General features: G+C 47.8%; 1 protein-coding gene across 4 annotated transcripts in view; it reads right to left on the reverse strand.

Moving 5' to 3' along the window:
• Nucleotides 1-15,253, reverse strand: part of HERC2 (HECT and RLD domain containing E3 ubiquitin protein ligase 2) — a 2,956,340-nt gene that overhangs the window by 2,695,237 nt on the left and 245,850 nt on the right. For all 4 annotated transcript variants that reach the window (XM_069636605.1, XM_069636607.1, XM_069636603.1 and 1 more), the window contains exon 8: nt 10,481-10,591. In XM_069636605.1, coding sequence (XP_069492706.1) covers nt 10,481-10,591 — 111 coding nt within the window. The remainder of the gene's footprint in view (nt 1-10,480; nt 10,592-15,253) is intronic.

Here is a 15,253-nt window from a genome sequence, read left to right on the forward strand (position 1 = left end):
TGATGGTCATATCAACGGGTTGTGGTCAATTGGGTCAGTCTTGTCGACATGAACGATGTCGACGGTCTTGCCGACAGAGGTGTGCCTTTCATCGACGGGGTCCCCATTCCTGACGAAGGCTTTCCTCTCTTTGACGGCGATCAAGTCTTCAATGCAGCGCCACGTGTGGTGTCCACCAATGACTATGCTGTCGATGAGTGAACGTTTTTTGCAGGCATATCCAATTTCGCCGTCTTGTGGCTTCTAGAACCAGAAGACAGTTTCTCCTCTGAGGTGGGGCCTCTCTGGGCCCTTGATGGCCATACTTCGTAGATTCCGCCTCAGAGCAAGGATATTTACATTAATTTAGCAAGCATATGAGACGTCTCTGCCTCGCTCAGTGTTTTAGTACTGAAAGTGTGTTAAAAGTCACTCCTTTGGTCTATGATTTGGGTATAGACAATAAATAAATGAACAGAGCGCTTGTCCCCCTCATATACACTTTTGAAACCACAGGTGTTGCAGGCCTAAGAAAGAGATTTCTTGGATTTAGCGTCCATTGCCACCCTTTGCACTTATCTGTTTTGAGAGGAACCAGACAAACGAAATTCTGTAGATGATAAAGTCCTTTCCAATTGAAGACTTTCCCAATGAACAGTTTTCTCACTTGGTAAAAAGGGTTACTAACTCCTCAGCATGACATGTGGTTAGAATCTGAAGGTGACCTCCTGGGTGAAACCTGTTACTTGTTGTCCAATTGGCTGGGGCTGAATGCACCTAAAACGACACCAATGGGCTACACGTGAAGGAACATTTTTATAAAAGAAATGCAATAAGGTTATCGAGGATTACCAGCCTGACAGGGAATATTCAAAGCATGTGAATCCATGAAATATCCAATGCTGGAGAAAAATCAGTGTCCAGATTAGAGAATGCGTTCGATAAACTGACAGAGTATGTGGCACAGCTCGAAACCTAACGCTACAGAATAGAACAACTGAGCTAGACCAACAATGTCCCTCAAAGGATCCCTAAACTGAAGCAAATGGGAAAGGAGTTGGAAGAGTCCATTAAAGGTAATGGAAAAATGGAATGAGGGCTTCACTACCTGGAGAATGCGATTAGAGCCTAACAAATCAGCGTTATTGGCCTCCCTCCTGGAGTAGAATGGGATGAATCAATCACCTTTGCTTCCAGTTGGCTGCCAGAAATGCTTGACCTCGAGATGGAGGATGATCCAATATTTATTAATAAATGCGAAATAATCAAAACGCTTGCCACTGCTAAGCCTTTAGACCCAAAGGTTGGCCCAACACTGATCACTAAAATACCAGACACATGGGACAGGGACAGAGTCCTAAAAGGCTGAAACGGTAAAGAGAAACCAACTTCCCAGATTCGACACCAGCGACAGAGAAAAAGAGGAAGAGGAAAAGCTTGAATGTACTCAAGAAATCCTTTATCACTTGAGGTGCAAAAGCAGGCATGCTCGGACCACTTAAACTAAAAGTCACCTGGAAAGAGGAGTACATATTTTGGGATGCTGAAAAAGCAGAGGGGCTGCTAAAATCGAACCCAGACAGGAGTGATAAACATGGACAAGGGACGGGAAGCATGGGTCCTGGTAAATGGCTGCCTACAACGATTGGAAGCAATAGGAAAGATCAATCTTTTTGCTTACACATGCTTTCCGGATCGATGTCATGGTGTAGTAAGCGTTAACCGATAAGTATACAAAATATTGTTAAAAATGGAACATGAGAAATGGATTGCAATTTTTGTAAAGTGGTTTATGGTCGGCATGCAGAGTACATTTTCGCCTAGGAGCGTATACTAATAGTATAAATAAATGAGTGGGTTTTCTCAACAGGGAGAAATAAAGACAATAAAATGGATCCTCGCTTGGACTGTTTAGGGATCAAAAATCAGAGCTGCACTATACGACCAGTGATGGAAAGGTGTATCCCTTAGTGCTGGAGCAACTGTCCTTACGAGAGCTGAAAGAGACCGGATATTTGAGGTTCTGGACTAAATGGACTGCTGTAAGGAGCAAAGGAAGCCAATGAGAAATCCACTGCCTAGATTTAGGTTTTTCCTTTTGTATCTGCACTGCTCCCAGTATAATGAGGACTTTCCGGGTTACCCCAGGTTTCACGTGTTTAATGGTTCATTTAATTAATGCATGCATCATTGCTGGGGCCTCACATGTACAGTGTTATACCCAAGTCAGGTTCTTTGCATTTAAAACTGCAATAAGAATATATTTATACAGTACAGTTGTCATGCATATTGAAAATAACCCTCCGAGTACAGTTTAACTGGGTAGCATTGCGAGTGTATTAAAGTTGTCCTCACCACCCTCCCCCTGGAACTGAAAATACGTGCATTCCTGGCCTAAAAAAGAAGAAAAAAAAAAGGTCAGAGTAAATAACCCAATCACTGGAAGCTCCAGGTGGAGTGGTGGTACCAGCCTCATTCCCCACCTGCACGGGGACAGGACAAAGTCACAAAGCAGAGAGGTGGTGTAACAGTGGGGGGTCTAGCAGCCATTTCAGGGTATTTTTCAGCATAGTAAATGAGTGGGGTCCACATTGAGACATACTTTGGATAACGCCTTTCATAAAGCGCTGTAATTTTGTCCGCCACCACTATGTCCCAGACCTTAACCCACCACATTTGAGCCATTCGGCCCTCCGGTGCGGGCAATGACCAGCTTTGCTGCCAAAATAAGGTGGCCAATAAGAGAAGTCATTGAGTCCATAAGAGGGAACACCCCCCCCGTATTTCCCAAAATCACCACATGAGGGACAACCCCGGGATCTCCTTTATTCTAGCCAGCACCTCCTTCCAGTAGAGGCTCACCTTGGGGCATGACCAAACCATGTGAAAGAGGGAGCCTACAGCTGCGCAACCCCGCCAGCAGGTAGCCGGATAAGCCCCCCGTCTATATACTGCAGCCTCTCCAGAGTGTTATATCATCTGTAAGAAAACTTAACTGCTTTCCCTATCAGTAACACAACGAGAGGACTTGAGCATCTTAGCCCAGATTCTCAACCATGCCCCATCCTCGATGGGGCTCCCCAGATCAGCTTCCCTTTTAGCCATGTATGGCAGGTGCACCACAGGATCACCCGTGTCCAGTAGTTTGTACAACCTTGAGGTTCGTCCCCTCATATTACCCTCGTGCAATGTCAGCTCAAGGGCTGATAGTGGTCTACCAGCCCCAGACTTTGTGTCAGGGTGAGAAGCCCAGTGCCTCAGCTGCGCATATCTGAAGCGTTCAGACTCTTGTAAATTAAAGGTAGACTTGCACTCATAAAAAGTCAATGGCCTATTGTCCAAGTACAGCTGCTTCAGGCACTCTAGGCCCCCCTCCACCCATTTGTTAAAGCCTCCCCCTACATTCTGGGCATAATCACGGGTTATCCCACAAAGGCGATAAGGGCCCCATGCCCCTAGAGATGCCCCATCTGCGAAAGGCCCTGCCCAAGTAATAAAGTGTGCTTTTGGTAGTTGCAAGCAGTGAGAAGCCATTCTCCTGCACCAAAAGTCTCCCCTTAATGTAAGGTAGCCGAGATAGGTCTGCTGCCAAATGGGCTTGCTCAATTGATCTCCATTTAGGCAAGGAGGCAGACATTCCCCAGGCGAGGACATGCAAGATCTGCGGCGCAAGATTATAGCGAAACACATCTGGGACACCCAAGCACTCCACCCTCACCGGCTTCTGCAAAACCCTCCTAGATATTCTAGCCCGCTTGTTTCCCCAGATAAATTCGAGAATCCTCCCCTGAAGTAAGCAAAGGTCCGAGTCCGGGACCCTCACTACTTTTGCTGAGCACAGATAGAGCAGGCGTGCGATCAGATTAGACAGCCGTGATGCGACCAAACCAAGAAACGTCCCGTCCCCACCTCCCCAAATCCCTGCGTAGTTCTGAGAACAATGGGGGAAAATTACTACGATATACCTCCCATGATTTTCTCTGGATGCTAACCCCCAGATACGGAACAGAGTCCAGAGTCCACTGTATGGGAGCCAGTGCTTCTATGGTCACCCGCTCTTGGAGCTTCAGAGCCACATCCAGCCGATGTGACTTATCGTAGTTCACCCGAAACCCAGAGGCTCTGCCAAACGCATCCAACACCCCCAACCCCTCAACACCACCGCCAATGAGGAGGCGGAATTACTCAGGGTGAGCATAATATCATCCGCATAAAGGGATACTTTATAGTCCACTCCCCCCACCCTCACGCCCTCAATAGCCTCATTGGTCCTAATCCAGATGGCAAGTGGTTCCATGCTTAAGGCAAATATCAGCAGAGACAGCAGACATCCCTGCCGTGTGCCTCTAGTAATATTTAGCCTAGAAGACAGAGCTCCATTCATCCGAAGGTGTGTGGATTGAGGCTGGTAAGTGCCATCACCCAACTGATAAACCCTGGTCTGAACCCGAAACCTCCCAGAACCCTCCTCAGATAACCCCAATCCACCCTATCAAAAGCCTTATGGGCATCCAGTGTGATAATCGCCAGCTCCAGGCCCGCCCTCCTCCCCACCTACAGCAGGCCAAGCACTCGTCTCATGTTATCCTGTGCCGCCCATCCCGTGATAAACCCAGTCTGATCCCCATCTATGAGTCCCAGCAGGACACCCCCCCCTCCCCAATCATTCGGCGGGCCAGTATCTTCGGAAGAGCTTTAAGTCGATATTGGCGAGTGATAAGGCGATATGAGTCCGAGGGATGCATCATTCCCCGGTTTGTGTTGGGGAGCAGAACGGTCGTCGAGATTCCCATAGATGGGGTAACCCTTTTAAAAGTCCTGAAATAATTGAACAACCTCACCAATGGGGGGGCCAAGATGCTGCAGAACTTTTTATAAAAAGGTTCTTTAAACCCATCAGGCCCCGGGGCCTTGATTTTCAGCGATTTTATAGCCCATTCTACCTCTTCCGAGGATCTAGTTGCATCCCGAGCCTCTTGGTCTGCTAGGGAGAGGCGGGGAAGACGGCGTCCCCCAAATAGCAGGCCAGGGCCTCTTCCAGTGGGAGTCCCCTTCTAAATACCTCTGAGAAGTGTGCTTCAAGAATGCCCATTTTAGTGGGCTCATCAAAACTCTGGCGTCATCAAGCAGGGCCTGCACCGAATTACGGGTCCAGAGTTTGCACAGTTTCGCCACCAGCAGCCGGTTAGCCCTATTCCCCTTAGCATAGTAAAACTGCCTAGTTTTCAATCACCTGTGCTGTTCCATCTGCCAAATGCGCTTCCAACCGCTTTCGCGCCAGAGCCTGCATTGCTTTACAGGATCCAGATTTCTTGTGCTCTTGCTCGGCCTGTGCCACTTCCCTTTCCAACCCTTCATGAATCACTCTCCTTGCCCTGGTATACGCTGCAGTCCTATTGATGATGATCCCCTTACCACCGCCTTCATTGCATCCCACACCATATCCAACGAAGGACCAGACCCCTCGTTTTCTATGAAATAGTTGGAAAGTACTTCCCTTATCTCCCCAGCCAAAAGGGGATCCCTAAGAACCGGATCATACAGTTTCCACAGGCGCCCTTCCTCTGCAGGTCTGCTCCATATCGCTATTACCACTCACATGGGAGCATGATCAGATAATGAGTGTATGCCTATTTCCGCCTCACGAACGCACGGGAATAGTGTGCTCGGTATTAATACCAGATCCAACCTTGAGAAACCCCTGTGAATGTATGAATAAAAGGAGTAATCCCTGGCTTCCCCATTCAACAGCCTCCAAACATCTTCTAGACCCAGTTCACGAAGGAAGAGGCAAAATGCTGTGGAGTACTTGAAGTCCAACCTAGTGGGTGGGAGAGTCTTGCCCACTGCGGGATTGGGAACCAAATTAAAATCCCCTCCCAGGAGTAACCGCCCCTCAGCAAACGGCAATAACTTTGCCAGAAAGTCCTCCAAGAAAACATCCTGACCGACATTTGAGGTATACAGGGACACCAGGGTAACCACGCAATCCCACAACAAGCCCTTAACACAGATATCTTTCCTGTGGATCTCGGAGGACCTTAACCTTTTTGATTGGAATTTGTGCCCCCAACCGGATGGCAACCCCCCGCTTCTTCTCACCCCGCGAAGCCAAGAACTGGTGTGGGAACTCCCTGCTCTTCATACGCTTTTAATCCTGAGTGAGCAGGTGAGTCTCCTGCAGAAACGCAATGGAGACAGACATGTCCCAAAACCGACTTCCTTTTCACCGGGCGAGTCCAAGCACTGTACATTCCACGTGCCCATTGCGATTATATCTTCCTCCCCCTCAGCGTCTGCTACATCGCCAAGCATGGCCCAAATAAAACAAACAGTCTTCCACCCCCATCCCATTCCCCCAACTGTATTCACGATGATACCTTATTACACGTGCCCGACTCACAAACATTTCAAAACGTAACCCCCATACCTCCCACCCCCTTCCCCCAAACAAGCTCAAACTTAATAATTTTCCAAACATTAGGACCTAATGCAAGGGCCCGACTGGGAAGGCGGAGAAATGCTCTTGTTACACAAACAACCCCCTCTCAGTCTCTTCTCCCCCCTTCTCAACTTTATCTCTTTGCAAATGGGCGCTTACCACCCTTCCAGAGCAATAGATACAGGCTTCATACCCCCATCCCCCTTTAAACCCCACGGAACCATTACTCAACCCTGTAGCACACCTTTACCTTCAGGTTTTCTTAGTCAGGCCCTTCCCACGCCTCCCCCTCCCCACCTTAAACCATCTTTTTACGAGGAGGTTGCCTCCACGACGCCATCAGAGTCCCCCCCCCCTCTTGGCTCACCCCCATCCAGGCCCCTCCACGTGCAACAGTCCTTCAGCGTCCGAAAGGGAGCGCACCAGCCAGCGCCTCCCCTGATGGGTGAAGTGGAGAGCAGTGGGAAAGCCCCACCGATATGGTAAAACTTTTGTGCACAGCCACTCAGATAGTGGGTGCAGCACTTTGTTTCATTAGAGTCGTTCCTGCCAAGTCTTGGTACAAAGAGAGGGACATATTTTGTGAAAAGTGAGGGTAGCCATGAGCCTAGCTGCCCCCATTATACGCTCCATCTGGAAGAAATGGACCTGGGACAGAACATCTGCCGGTTTATCTTGATTCGAGGCATGGCGAGATCTAGTGCAGTGTGTCCTGTCAAGCTCAATGTCCTGCTCCGCAGGCAAATCGAGGATGGAGCGAAATGGGTCACCCACGAAGGAGGGTAATGGCCTTGGTCTTAATGGAGAAAAGACCAAGATCATCATTCTCGGACCTAAAGCTACATTAGCCAGACTGGGCAACCAATATTGTAACTTCAGCATAGATAATACCATCATCCCTATATCCTCCTCAGTAAAGACCTTGGGGGTTTACATAGATTCCACCTTATCTATGACCAGGCAGTTCAGCACCATTGTCTCGGCCTCCACTCACACCACCAAACTTATAAATGCGGTAAAACCGTGCTTGTCCAAACCTAACTGTCAATAGCTAGAGCCACCATTGGGACTAAACTAGACTACTGCAATGCCCTCCTAGCTGGCACCTCGGCAAAAAACAAATAGACTCCAAATCACAACAAAATAATGCTCTAAGCATTCCCAAAAGAGACCACATCACATAAGCTAGGGAGGCAGCACACTGGCTTCCCGTAAGAGATCGGATAACCTTCAAAAACCTCACTTACGCACAAGTGCTTAACCCTCTCAGCCCGTTCTACCTATCGGAGACTATCTCAAGAACTACCTCCACACGCCCCACAAGAACCTGCTATTCTAACCAATTACACATCCCCCACATTAATCCGGCCAAATCAGGTGGGATTGGATTCCCATACATAGCCGCTAAACTCTGGAACGCCCTACCCATTGCTCTCAAAGCGGAGACCTCCCTCACAGCATTCCAGAAAGTGATAAAAACCACACTCTTCAACTGAAAACACTTCAACCCTCTGTCCCACCTCCCCTTCTATCTTCCCTCTGCCCTCTTCCACGTGCTAATTTTTGTTTTCCTATTGTAAATATGCATTGTACTTTGTAACTAAGCATTCTGTTTGTGCTGCAAATCGATCTTCGTCTCTCACTGCAGCTGAAATTCCCCGGATACGGATGTTATTCCTGCGAGAGCGAGTCTCCCTGTCCTCCTGCTTGTCCTCCAGCGCCGTGCAGCGAGCCTCCAAAGCCTCCAGACGGTTGGAACCCTCCTCCACCGTGTAGGATTGCTCACATAGTGTCCTCCACCTCCGACACCCTATGCTCCACCTCCGCGACCCTCGTATCCCATGCAAGCATTTTTTGGGAGAGCTCCTCGGTACCCTTCTGAATCTCCTTATGAATTTCAGCCAGCAGATGCCACAGGTCAGCTTCCGTGGACATCTGTGTAAGCATGGCTGGGAGAAGGTCAGTGCTGTGCACCTGGGCAGTCACCAATTCTGTATGCTTATTCTTGTCGACTCCCTGAAGCATTGCAGAGATGTCCTCCTGCCTGCCGTTTTTCAGGCCCTTGGCCATGGTGGCGAGTCCAGGGCTCCAAGTCTTAGGCTGTTATAATATGTCCTGAGATGTCCGTTAGGCGTGAATCTCCTCACCCAAGGATGCAAGGGCAGCCAGCACGCCATCGAGCAAGTATAGTGGATGCCAACCCTGGAGGGACGGGGGGTGGGTGGGCGGGTAACAAGTAGCATGCAGGTTCAGAGGCAGACCCCCTGCAACACAAGCAGACTCCAAAGCAGGCAGCCAGAGACTTCACAAAACTCCCTCAGGGCCCACCACAGACAAGGCACCAAGAGGCATTCCAGGCAGCCAGGGGAAAACTTGCCCCCAACTGGCAAGGAGATGGTAGAAGGTTTGGCATGGTGGTTGCATCAAACTCCATTCACTGTTGCACACAGTAGCCTGCTGCAAAACCCATGGCAAGCGCAGATAGATTAGAGATCCCATGTCAGCAAGCGTTCCATTTGGGTTATAGGATTCGGGTAGGCCCCTTTCCACATCATGCCGCTCAGGCTCTGAGCGTGCGCAGCACACATCAGGCAGCATGAGTTTATTTCAAAGCTACAACAGCATTCTGTTCGCAGCAACTCATAGGCGGGCCACGAGGATCCTCATACACTGGGACGCCAACACTGGCTCACACAGCTAAGCCCACGCGTGCAGGGAAAGAGGACCTCACCTGCAGTCCTGATTCTCTTCCTCATGGGACGCAGGGCTCCTCCCCTCCCGCAGCTGCGGGCACAGACGACCCACCGCAGGACTCAGAGGGTGCCCCAGGCATCCGGGCAGCAACTTCGCCGGCACCCTCAACCTCCTCAGAGGGGCACCGGACTCCACCCCGCTGTGACGTCCTCCGCAGTAAGGCTATGCCCGGCAGTCTCCCTTGCAACAACGACAGGCAACACCGGCTCACAAGCCCCACAGAAAGCCCCCCGCCCCACCCCTCCGGTGGGGAGCAGCAGACGGGGCCACGGCAATGGGCACGACAGCACCACCACGTCCCCGAGGCGGGACCTCCCTCAGCGGTCCTCAGCTACACCAGCAGCCCACACAAAGCATACAGGCGGCCTCGACCAGGAGCAGCAGTCGGGGCCGGGGCACCAGGTCAGCACTCCTCAGCGGCCCGGCAGGTGCGATGTAGCCATTTCCCCTTCGCCATGCGGTCCGCCCTAGCCAGGGCCATAACTCAGGATGCAGGCACCCCCAGAACTCGAGAGTGCAGCCTGAGGCAGCAGATACAGCACGGATCCCGTGCCTACATTCCAGGTAGGAAACAAGAGGGGCAAAGCGGGTTTGTTTTCTCCCACTCCACCCTCACTTTGCCGGAAGCACTCAGGAAGCTATCTTCCCATTGGCACACCAAGCCACGCCCACATCAAGAATATATTTATTAATTTTAAAAAAGGCAGGAGAGGGGGGAGTTGGGGGGGGAGGGGGAGTGATTGAGTAAAAAGCTGGAGGTCATCAAAAAGTGCACCTAGAATCCCCAACATAGGCAAAATAGGAATTTTGACTCAAACAACTATACAATGTACAGCCTGAAGTTGGGCCATGATGGAGAATGACACACAGACTAAGTTTACACAATGGTTCCCAGTGTACTCCTGTTGCGGATGGCCAAGCATGCCAAGACCCATTGGCACTCAGCCCTGAGAAGGCTGCAAGGGAAGCAGCAAGAGCTATAGAAATGTATGTAATGATTGCAACAAATCACAATTGAAAATACATGGATCAAACAATTGAAGAGAATCAAAAAGGTACAAATCAGACTAATTTTATTTTGCCGGATGGAAATGTACTTCTGTCACTAGGTGTCTGGAAAAACAAGACAATCAAGTTAATCTGTGACATGGAACAGGATTAGATATACATCTTCCTAATCAACCACATCTTAAATGCTTGACTGAAGGGGACAGTGCTGGTATTATAGAAAAATGCTAATTTCACATTATGCATTCACAGATTAAGCTGTGGTTGTATTTCTTAAGATGTGGTTGTGTTTCTTACCTCAGTGTACCCCTCTGCACCGCCAACTCCAGTAATATTGCAAGAGCTAAGTGCTGGTCTTGTAATGGAATGTTTCCTGGCCCTTTAGAACATGAAGCTCCATGGACATCACTAAAGTGAGAAAGGTTATATTAGAAAATTAACTGGAAGACAGTTCTTATACTGGTAGTAATGTTACTTACCTGAATTTTAACAACTCTTGGAAACCGATATTTCCACAGTGTTTCAATATTCCACAGCAATGAAGAGCAATGTCAATTTAACCCTATGAAGGCCCGTACATAGCTTACTGCACCCCCGCAACTAACAAACTTAAGAAATATATTCATAAAGTGGGAAAAGTGGGAAAAAACAAACAGTTAAAGGAACCATCTACACAGATTTGAAGTCTCCAAGCATTGGGAATACCAACATTCAACATTGCTGAAACCTTAAATCACCTTTTTTGGGGATGATTGTTAATAGTATTCTGTTTAGTTTGTAACGTGATATTTTCTTGCTCATTTATACTTGGAATTATATGGTTAGTAGTTTAGTGTGAAGAGTGGTATGAACAGAATATGCTGTTCAAAGCTAGTGACTAGTAATTGTGGTCGTTTGTTTTGAGGTCATTGAATATGGGTACATATTTATTTGTATTTAAATGGCGACTGTGTATTTTAAGAATGTATTTTATATTTGCTATGCACGTTTGTGTGCATTGAAAAGGTATATCATGGGCGGATATCATTTTTGTATTCATCATTTGCAAGCATGAGTTAAGGTTCCAACAATGCAGAATTGATTTCATGTAATGTTCAGTGTTTAGTAAGTGAAACCTTAATGACAGTTTGTAAACGCGGCATTTTCAAAGATTTAGAGAAACTTTTTTTTTTAAAAAAAACACTGCTTTGTTTATTGAAGGAGCTATTGGATGATGTTGGCAGATTTGTGTATTGTGCTGCAAGCCATCTTGTGTGTTTTGTGGCATACATTATTTTTGCTGTATTTAGTTGTTTTCCTTTTATACATTTAACCCTACGGTGCACGTAAGGAAATCCCAGTGTATTTTGTGTGGACGGTCATCTAATGGGTTTCACAATAGACTTTTCCATCTGTACATGTAAGAAAGCCCTACTACACATCGGTGCAGCGGATCCTCTTCTGTGTTTTGCATAACATTACTCGATATGCAGAATATTTTTCATTTGGCTTTGTCCCTCTGATCCCACTGAACATGACTAAAAAGGGGTGTGTGTGTGTGTGTGTTGGGGGTCTGCAGATGTTTCTTGTGCATTTTGCCATGTATTTTCTATTCCAATCGTGTCCTTCCATACCAAATTGTACTTCTAGAGCAGACCTTCTACAAATTGGGTGCGGCCATTCATCTTACACGTTTGACTGAACATTTTTCATTTTGCAGTAGGTTTGTGCTACATAGAGCCTTGTCAAGCATTCTAATAATGTATTCTGCCGTTATGCGAGATGTCCATGCCTACCAGGGATGGTGGAACCTGGGATCTATCTGTGTGTGTTAAATCTTGTGCAGTTGGAGAGAGACTGTTTGGGAATGGACTGCCCTGCTCCTGGATGCCTGGTGAACCTTGCACTCAGGACTTGTTCAATTAATGTTCCTGCAGATCTATACTGAGTGGCTGTCTTACAGGGAGTACACTTTGAACATACTACATATTAGCAGTCTTCTCCAACACACCAACCACTACCAGAAGACCAGGCCCGGCCACCACCCTTCCCTTATATCAGCATGGCATGTCTTGCCCTTTCACAAACTATCGCCTCAACCCCCTTCCCGCTCCTCCCTTCCCCCCAACCCTCTGACACTTTTTCAGTACCCAAACGCACAAAACTGAGGTAGAGGTCACTTCTCACCGCCAACTCTAATGGCGTCGCCAGCCCTGCATCACTCCACCTACCTCACCTTTCCTAGCACGTTTCCTTGGTCACCCTTGCATCCCGATTACCTCTTTGAAGACCGGCTCTCCCCCTTCCCTCACCTTCAAACCACATCATCTCCCCCCTCTCCTGTCCTTTGTGCACCAATCTGTAACAGCACCAAGCCTGACAGCTCCCAATGACCCAGCTCCTCTCACCACCATGCCTCAATCCTCCAAGCCATTCGCTACAAACCGAACTGCCTATGCCACGCCACTTCTCTGTCGAAGGCCTGCGACAGCCTGTCCCCTCTTCCGGGTCCCGAACCACCCGCAACCTTCTACGCACCCACCAACTGTATCCCTCCCCCTTACCACCTCTGTCCAATACACTGTTCGACACAAGTCGTCCGGCAACTCGGACCATCCCAGCCCTGCCAACTCCGGTGTTAGGCAAGACTGTATACAGTAACCCTGTGGGAGACTACACCACTCCTGTCCTCATGGTATTGGGTAACCCCACCTATTGTTATAGGTCTGTACTACACAAGATGAAAGAGTGACTGAGCAGCCAGAAATCTCAAGAGGGGTAAATGTGAACTGTAGAGCTGTAGCATCGAAAGCCACACATAGCAGCATCCAAATAACAATTATTTATTTAATGGTCAGTTTTAAATAAGCCTTCTTGAAAAAGGACAATATGCAACAATTAAAATACACTTCATAACACTTTCTAATATTTAGAATAAGCAAGTAAATACTTGTTAGAGATGCTGTATACACACTTCCTACACCCTGAGGTGACTTCAATTACTAGGACAGTATTGTCATTTATATACCACTTTTTGTACTTGATAAAATTATGAGGTTGTGAAAAAGGAAAGGTGTAGGGAAGGAAAAGGGTTAACAGGTTCTCAGAGCACGTGAGCACTTTTCAATCGCCCAGTGAAGTCTAGATTAGATCGTTCCAACAATACAAGTTACACTTATGCACCACCTATGAGGAACAGCTAGAATCAAAGTCAATGGATCAGAAGAGTCTGCAGGGAGCCAGGACAGCCAAAGTCAATTTGAGCAATGTCTATGGAGCTGAGGCACTTCTTTAGAGAGCACAAAAGTGTTGCAAAGTTTAGAGTTTGCAAGAAATCACTATTGGACCACAAGTTGTTAGGCTTATGAAAGATTGAGCTGAATCAACTCTGCAAAAAGCAGCAACTGCAAGTCTCAAGTGAGATAATGCAAGCTACAGACAAAAAGAGGTAAGTACCCCTTAGTCAGCACAGTAACCTAGGTTTGAAGAAGTGGATCCAGCTGGCTTCTGTTCTGGTTGCAGCCTTGCAAATCCTGGGTTCCTGGCCCTCATTCGTGGGGACAAGAGGGAGGACGTTTGGAGGACTCCTGCACTGCAGTTTCAAGGTCGTCGGCGGCTATGGGCTCTTCAGTTCAGCGGCACTTCGTGGTTTTAGTTACCGGCAAATAGCACCACCGCAGATCTTGGACACTTGATGGGCTTTCCTTGCTTCTGGAGTCCAGCACTTTGGTGAGGTGACTCAGGTTTGGGTTGTCCTGCTTCGGGTGGGTCTGCAGGATCTTCGGTCCGGCTTAAAGACGATGCAATCCACTATGGATTTCTCGACCCCTAGCACTCAGTTCCAGCAGCAGCAAAGAAGTACAGCCAATTGAGGGAAGGTCCTCCAGCAAAGTTCGTCTTGGAGTTCGTTGGTCCCACAAGCCCAAGGGAATAATTCATCTGTTCCGGGGCTTATCTAGTCGATTTGGAGTTGGAGATTCAGCACTGCAGAAGGGCTTCACCGGGCAGTTGAATAGTCCAGGAGGGTGCAGCAAGCTTCTCTTCCAGATTCCTTCGTCAGATGTTTAGGCGCATGGTGGACTCTGCCTTCAGTCCAAGAAACCTTGCCTTTTATGCAGGTTTCTCCCATTCATGTACAGCCTAGCTGTCACTCACACAGCAGGGTCCCAAAGGGTTCCCAGCAACACTGCCCATAAGGAGCTGTGTGCTGCAAATGTTAAACACATATGCCTTAAAAGAGATAGAGGAATGTAGACTCCATAGTAAAGGTAAAAGACAGAACAGAGTTAAAAAAAAAAGTCAGAGCAAATAAGAATGAATGAGTGGAAGAAGACTCCACTCATTCAGGATAGAAATAAAAAGCTCCAGATATCCAGAAAAAAGGGCTGTGGGTCTCACTAGGAGAGGGGATGAAGCATAAAAATGATGAATCTACCAACCAGTATTTGTTTGATTCACATGCTTTGCATAGGCCAAAATGTAGTGGTTGGTGCAGTGTTTTGCATGGCTTGTTTTCAAAGTACGAAAAGGGAAGTCGACAGGGTGCGTCTAATAATATCCCTAGTGTGACGTGCACTGCACCCATGGCCCTTAACGCGTGTAGGTCCTCGGACTGTTTGTTTCTGAAACGAGGGAGCATGACGTGTGTATGTGAATACAGGAAGGTAAAGAAAGGTCTATGCACCTTCAACTATAAAGAGGGGAGGAAGGGTGGATACATGTGAATCTAAGCAGATGCAAGCATCAGCAAGACAATTAAAGGTATGTAATATTTGTCTTCTGAGGCTTGTAGATTTGCTTAGAATCAGATGATTTGCATAGACTAGCCAGCAGTACCTGGAAAGGAGGTGGTTTCTTAGAACGTAGAGAGGCAAAAAAGAGGTCTTAACACCACCTGTCCCACCTGAGAATCGCTCCTTGTAGGAGTATCCATGCAGTAATGTTATATGAAAGTGTGAATTAAACGCCATGTTGCTGCTTTGCAAATAGCCTCCAATGGCACATTTGCAATAAATGCTAGAATAGAAGCAGTTCCTCGAGTTAAGTGTGCTATGGGTATGAGGGTAACATTTTCTTGCCAGAGAGTAGGAA

The sequence above is a fragment of the Ambystoma mexicanum genome, chromosome 7p (assembly GCF_040938575.1).
Source record: "Ambystoma mexicanum isolate Mex_15411 chromosome 7p, UKY_AmexF1_1, whole genome shotgun sequence".
NCBI lineage: Eukaryota > Metazoa > Chordata > Amphibia > Caudata > Ambystomatidae > Ambystoma > Ambystoma mexicanum.